This window comes from Cynara cardunculus (assembly GCF_001531365.2).
Source record: "Cynara cardunculus var. scolymus isolate 2C chromosome LG 1, CcrdV1, whole genome shotgun sequence".
NCBI lineage: Eukaryota > Viridiplantae > Streptophyta > Magnoliopsida > Asterales > Asteraceae > Cynara > Cynara cardunculus.
Genome location: NC_037528.1, coordinates 43,817,662 through 43,825,479, shown reverse-complemented (window position 1 = coordinate 43,825,479; position 7,818 = coordinate 43,817,662). Strand labels below are relative to the sequence as shown.

General features: G+C 41.9%; 1 protein-coding gene across 1 annotated transcript; it reads left to right on the top strand.

Moving 5' to 3' along the window:
* The first annotated feature begins 2,414 nt into the window (after positions 1 to 2,414).
* LOC112506204 lies at positions 2,415 to 4,178 on the top strand. The gene is made up of 3 exons (XM_025110225.1): positions 2,415 to 2,563; positions 2,678 to 2,925; positions 3,052 to 4,178. Exons 1-3 carry the CDS (start codon positions 2,415 to 2,417, stop codon positions 4,176 to 4,178), a joined length of 1,524 nt encoding a protein of 507 aa, XP_024965993.1.
* Positions 4,179 to 7,818: the final 3,640 nt, after the last annotated feature.

Below are 7,818 nucleotides of genomic sequence, written 5' to 3'. Positions count from 1 at the left end.
AATTATGTTAAACATATTATGTGTGTTTGAAATTTTAAGTTCGTATTTTTGTTCATGACATAAGTTATTAAGAATGACGTCACGGCACTCGATAGAAAGAAAAAAAAATGGGGGCGTGACAAGTTGGTATCAAAGCCTTAGTTTAAGAGAAATAGGTTAAGACTTCTTTTAGCCTAAACTTAAACTTTATGAGAATCCTAGAACATGAGAATTTGGGGTGTTACATTTTTGCATTGCAAGGAAGTTCGATATTTTATCAATAGATGACGTAGTGTTTTCCTTATGGACTGAAGGAAAATGGTGCGCACGATACACACTAGGGCCATCAACCGGGGGAGAGGGCGCGGGCGTGGGCCTGGAGGACGGAGGACACCTTTTGGGTTAGGCCCAAACGTTGGATCGATGGATAGTCATCGTTCTAGTGGGAGCCATAACATGGGACACAATTCGGGATGAGGCACTCCGAGTGACAACCTAATACCCCCATGGGATACGATGTCACAAGGGTCGATCCAAGAGGAAACCTCGTATGAGCCATCCGAAGAATACATGCCAAGCTCTCCTACACGCTACAATTTGGAAGAAAAGATAGTGACCCTTCGGGAAACGATTGATGAGTCGAAGGATAGATTGTCCCGGTCCTTAAGAGAAAATGAGAAGATGAGAGGCTGGCTTGATAATCTGCAAAGGGCTCACCTCAGGGCACTGACTGAAAGGGATAACTTGCGGGAAGAACGACACATATTAAGGTTGCAACTAGCGCAAGAGCGGAGAATAGCTGTTAGGACTTGGACTAGACGTATTGGAGATAGGTCTCGATTCTACAAAAGAGGAACCGCACATTATGTAGGTGTTGTAAAAGAGTACCTTGCCGCCTGGGTCCAGTGCTACAAAAGGGGTCCAAGGGTTAGCACACTGTGGCACTCCCAGCCGCCTATGACTTTTGAGCAATGGATGAGGGACCCATACCTCCCGAAAATGCCCTAGGGGTGAGAATTGTCTGCAAGAGAGAGATCTAAAAGTTCACTTCCTATTTKTAGCTATTACCTTTTAGCTGATGTAGTACATTTTGGGGTACTTTTGATAGTTGACATTTTGGAGGCATGTTCAACTTATCCCAAAATTTTTGTAATAGGAATTTTTGTAAACAACTTTCTCTCTCACAAGCAATGCATGGTGCGTCACTTTTATTATGAAATTCTTATTATTCGGCCCAAGCATCTAGAAGTGTATTAAGTGGTAATAAATGTATGCATAATTACCAACGTAAGCTTTAATTGATAACCTAACGGCAAGGAAAGCACCTATCATGGTTAGAAATAAACAGATCTTAAATTAGGACTACAGGGATGAACGAGAAGTATATTGCACCTTTTTACTCGTATGTGGTATTTGGTCCAAATTATTTGGAAACTAATACTTGCATAAATGATGCTTTTGGCAAAAAAAAAAAAAAATTGGCTGATGAAGTGGCAAATACAAATCGTATGTATGTCCTGTGCATCTAATGATGGGTTGGTTAGTAATGAGACGAGTCCCAACCACTTAGCAAGAAAGAGAAAGACGGAGATTTTACCTTCTTCGCATAACAATATAAATATATAACAAAATAATATGCATGAGCATGCTGACGATCGAAATGTTCACTACTATAGAATGTCGAAGAGAGTGACAAGGTCGATGAATGTTAATGGTTGTGAAGATAATCGAGTCGAGGGTGTGATTTCAACTCCAACTGAAAGCCGGAGCGGTCCCATTAGACCAACGATTCAGCTCGCACACCCAGAAGTGGATATCGCCAAGGAGATGGAACGTTGTATGCACRATGCCTTGSCTGGAATRCTTGAATGCATTCAAACTGCAACYCTTAAGATGGTTGATGCTCACTTGAAGCACGCCGAACCTCCGAAAAGTAAAACCTATAAAGATAAAGAATCATCTAAGAATGAATCCCACAATCAGGAAGAGTCAAATGGAGAGGCACTCTTCGATCATAATGAAGTTAAGAAACCTAGTGGTAGGGGATGTAGTTACAAATCTTTCACCAGCACCGGTCCATCGATCTTTGARGGCAAAAATGGACCACTAGYAGYTATGAACTGGCTCGATGAGATGGAGAGTTRTTTTCTGACATGTCATTGTRCACCAAATGATATGGTGCAGTTCGCATCAACCAAGTTCAAATCGAACGCTTTGCAATGGTGGAAATCAATTAGAGCCACTRAGGGACTATCTGGAACCGCATCCCTCACTTGGGAAGAATTCAAGGAGCTAATTAGCGAAAAGTTCTTCTCACCACTCCAGTTGAGGATATTAGAAAGTGAGTTCCTACAATTGGAACAAGGGAACATGACAGTAGAGAAATATGTGGAGATCTTTATTGAGAAGTCGCGATTTGCGGAGTGAATACCGAGATGAGGAAAGTAAATCGGTTTGTTGACGGACTGAAAAGGGAGCTTAGGAGGCTTGTTGGAATGTCAAAACCTACTACCTTTCAAGATGCGGTAGAACTAGCCACCCTTGCTGAGAAGGACAGTTATGTCCTAGATGCATCTAAGAAAAGGTAGATCAATCAAGCTGGCCCAGGAAAATTCAAGAGGACTCAAGTCTTTGGGGGAAAGAATGGGACAATAACTGCTTGCGCCACATGCGGAAGGAACCATCCAGGTGAATGCAGGTATGGCAAGAGGGTTTGCTTTACTTGTGGAAAGCCGGAGCACATGTCAAAAGAATGCAAGGCTAGACCTATCTGCTACTCGTGTGGTGATCCCGGACATCGCCAAAGGGAATGCCCCAAGAAGAAAATAGAGCCACCGAGGTTGCTCGGAGGATCGAGTGGGAAGAAGCCGGATGCACCAAAGGTGAAGGGTCGAGTCTTTCAGATGACGGCGGAAGAAGCAAAGGACACACCCGATGTAGTGACAGGTACATTTATAGTCAACAAAATACCTGCAAGAGTGTTATTTGATTCGGGTGCAAATAAATCTTTTGTCTCCACTAAGTTTTGCATGTGATTGGGAAGGTCTCCTACGTTACTTAGTCAAAACTTAGAGGTCGAAACTGCTGATGGTAACATCACCATGGTGCGGGAGTGTTTTGATAACTGCACAATAGAAATTGAGGGTCAAGACTTTGAGGTCCACTTATTACCTATGGGCATTAGGGAATTCGATGTTGTCGTAGGAATGGACTGGTTGTCTAAACATCAGGCTCACATTATTTGCTTCAAGAAACTAATTCGAGTGAGAAATAAGGATGGGAGTGAGATCACTGTGTACGGTAGTCGGCCTGGCAACCATGTTAACCTCATATCAGTAATCAAAGCTAGGAGATGTATTCGTAAAGGATGTGAGACGTACTTAGCTTACGCCATAGATGCTAAAATAGAAAAGGGAGCTATAGAAGAGGTCCCGGTGGTTCGGGAATTCCCTGATGTGTTCCCTGACGACCTACCAGGGGTACCTCCTGAAAGACAGGTCGAATTTAGGATCGAATTAACACCCGGAGCCACACTGATTGCTAAGTCACCATACCGACTAGCACCTTCGGAGATGCAAGAACTAATGACCCAAATCCAGGAATTGTTGGATAAAGGGTTCATCCGACCGAGTTCGTCCCCATGGGGAGCACTAGTGCTATTTGTGAAAAAGAAAGATGGATCAATGCGTATGTGCATCGACTATAAGGAGTTGAATAAGGCGACAATAAAGAATAGATACCCACTACCTCGAATAGACGACTTATTCGATCAACTACAAGGAGCAAGTTACTTCTCAAAGATCGACCTACGTTCAGGCTACCACCAGTTGCGAGTACGTGAAAAAGATGTCCCAAAGACGGCGTTTAGAACTCGTTATGGGCACTTCGAGTTTGTGGTCATGCCTTTCGGTTTAACAGATGCCCCCGCGGTATTCATGGACTTGATGAATCGAATATGCAAGCCCTACTTAGACAACTTTATCATCGTCTTCATTGATGACATTCTCATATACTCAAGTAACAAAGAAGAGCATGAGCGTCACCTACGTACCGTAATGGAGTTACTAAGAAAAGAGAAGTTGTACGCCAAGTTCTCCAAATGCGAGTTTTGGATCCGGAAAGTACAATTTCTCGGACACATGATCAACCAAAAGGGTATCATGGTCGACCCAAGCAAGGTAGAAGCAGTGATGAAATAGGAAACTCCAAGATCAGCAACGGAGATAAAAAGCTTCCTAGGATTGGTCGGTTATTATCGAAGATTCATAAAGGACTTCTCAAGAATAGTCATCCCTCTGACATCCTTAACTAAAAAGTCAAGCAAGTATATATGGGAGTCATCACAAGAGGACGCTTTTTGGATCCTTAAAGAAAAACTTTGTAACGTCCCAATTTTATCTTTACCTGAAGGCTCTGAGGACTTCGTAGTATATAGTGACGCATCCCATCAAGGGTTAGGATGTGTACTTATGCAACGAGAAAAAGTGATTGCCTATGCATCACGACAGTTAAAATATCACGAAAACGCTACCCAACTCATGACCTAGAGCTAGCGGCGGTGGTGTTTGCATTGAAAATATGGCGGCACTACTTGTATAGAACTCGATGTGTGATATTCTCAGATCATAAAAGCCTAAAATACCTGTTTGATCAAAAGGAGTTAAATATGAAACAAAGAAGATGGATGAAGCTACTAAAAGATTACGACTGTGAAATACGCTACCACCCAGGAAAAGCCAACGTGGTAGTTGATGCCTTGAGTCGCAAGGATCACGTAGCACCCACCCAGATAAAGGCAATGAGTCTAGGAGCCACCACAAGTTTAATTGAAAAGTTATTAGAGGCCTAAAAGGACGGTTTAACGAGGGAGAATCAAAAGACTGAGAGGATCGTGGGTCAAGTCCAATTCCTCGTAGATGACACACAAGGGTTAAAACGATTTCAAGGTAGAATATGGGTCCCGAAAGCTGGATCGTGTAGGAATATGATTTTAGATGAGGCTCATAAGTCGAGATACTCAATTCACCCGGGTACAAACAAAATGTACAGGGATTTAAAAGCCGTGTATTGGTGGCCAGGGATGAAGAGAGCCATCAGCAACTATGTGGAACAATGTCTAACCTGCTTGAAGGTCAAAATAGAACATCAACGACCATATGGACAAYTGCAATCTATGGAAATCCCAGTTTGGAAATGGGACCACATCACCATGGACTTTGTGACGAAGTTGCCTAAGACCTTACGAAGCCATGAYGCGATTTGGGTAATAGTGGATCGATTAACGAAATCCGCTCACTTTCTGCCAATAAAGGAAACATACACCTTGGATAAACTTGCCAAGTTGTATATCGACGAGATTGTCTCTCGTCATGGAGTACCGTTGTCCATTATCTCCGACAGGGATAGTCGGTTCACTTCCAACTTCTGGAAGGCTTTTCAGCGGGAGTTAGGTTCGAGGATCAAGCTTAGTACGGCTTACCACCCACAGACTGACGGACAAAGTGAGAGAACCATTCAAACACTCGAAGAYATGTTAAGGGCGTGTGTTATCGACCTAGGAGGAAATTGGGATAACCACTTACCTTTAATAGAATTCGCCTACAACAACAGTTATCATAGTAGCATCCAAGCGGCACCATTCGAGGTGTTATATGGGAGAAAATGTAGAACACCGGTATGCGGGGAAGAAGTTGGGGAAAAGCAGTAAGCTGGGCCAGAGTTAATCCAACAAACATCCGATAAGGTAGTCCAAATTAGAGAGCGACTAAAGGTTGCTCAGGATCGGCAAAAGAGCTATGCTAACAAAAGGAGGAAACCAATTGAATTTCAAAAGGATGATAAAGTGATGTTGAAAGTGTCACCTTGGAAGGGTTTACTTAGGTTTGGAAAGAAAGGAAAGTTGAGACCACATTACATAGGACCATTTCGGATTATAAACCGAGTGGGAGCAGTAGCGTACCGACTGGAATTACCCGATGAGCTTCAAGGGATTCATAACACATTTCATGTGTCGAATCTAARGAAATGTTTAGCCAAGGAGGATGTTGTGGTTTCACTGGACGAGGTAAGCATAAACGAGAAATTAAGCTTCATTGAAGAACCGGAACGCATATCGGATCGGAAGATTGAAACACTAAGAAACAAGGAGATTCCATTGGTATTAGTACATTGGAAGTTTCACAAAGGCCCCGAAGCAACTTGGGAACCTGAAGCAGAGATGAGATCTAAGTACCCCCAATTGTTTGGCTAGGTTGAAATTTCGAGGACGAAATTTTCTTTCAAGAGGGGAAGAGTTGTAAAACCCAAAATTTATATATATATATATGTATATCGTACGGGTCTTTATATAGATAATGCTCAATTTATTAAATTCGTTTGAGGTGATAAAATATTTATATTTTTTAGTTGAGGAGGTAGTAATCAAAATCTCAAAATAAGTTTAATGTTCGGACCTTAAGTGGAAGAAAATGTCGGGTCAAGGGTAAAGATTGTAAATTTCGAAAGTTAAAGGGGTTGAGTCAAAGGTAAACAGGTCCAAATCAGAAGGACCTGTTCTGTAAAATTTGCACCAGACCTGCAAATGCAGGGGTGTTTGTTTTGTACTTAMGCTCCAGACCTGCGACGCAGAGGTATGAAAGTGACCTCTGTCGGGTCGGAGACTAACAAGTCCAACAGGASGACYTRTTTTGCAATATCTRCAATTCAGAGATATGATACCGACCTCTCCTTTRWAGCTCCCCATTGGTCCGATTATTCAACTATTACGACAAAAACCTCAGCATATAAATAGAATTCACTTTGCTCTACAGTTTGCATTMAAACTTCTTAAGATTTCATCAAGTATCGGGAGAGAAATCRGAGCTCCAAGTCCCCATCCGAAGTCTGCATTTAGAGGTAAAACACTCAACCATCGCCCATRSTCCTTATTTGGTTAACTTYGTGTTAGGTCCTCTGTAGGACCTTAGTAGCCTTATGTCTCAAACCTTAGCTTTCGAGTCTGTGTAGGACCACAGAGGCTCTGGGAGAGAGACCAGAGGGGCTCTGGTATGATGTTGAATTATTCTCTAAGTATGGTCGTCACAGAGGCCCTGGTCATTACAACCAGAGGCTCTGGTCGTCACAGAGGCTCTGGTCATTTCAACCAGAGGCTCTGGTCGCCAYAGAGGCCCTGGTCGCCACAGAGGCTCTGGTCAATACAACCAGAGGCTCTGGTCGCCACAGAGGCTTTGGTCTCCTTGGAGTTGACTAAGTTGACYAAGGGTTGACTTTTGGTTYGTTTGACCTWTGTGGTTGTTAATAATAGGTCAATTAGAGTTGTTTGAGGTATACTAAGATGCTCRCATACGAAGTTTGACTTTAGGTTGGGRCAGAATGACAATAGTYGACTTTTGTTGACTTTTTSGAGAAATTTAGATGTTAATGAGATATCATGGTATAATCATCATATAGGTTGCCRCTTGTRAGAGAAAAGCCTACTGAACGTTAACACTTCAWGGTGAGTACATTATGCGATTTTTATGGGATATATACATGATTATTACAAAAGTATTTKATCCATGATATTTGCATGATGTGTTTATATGCATATGATGATAACTTGATTATTTAATGTGCATGATATTTAAGTATATGCATGATATGAAATATGATGTGGATGAGAAAGATTATGATGACTTGATATTATCAATATGATATTCAAGTATGTGTATAATGTGATAAATGACGATGATGCATATGTGATTTATGTTGTCACTTGCATGAGATGTATGTTGAATGCCACGATGAGATTTGCATTAATGAGTGAGTATTGCAAATAAATGATATGCAACTAGTATGATT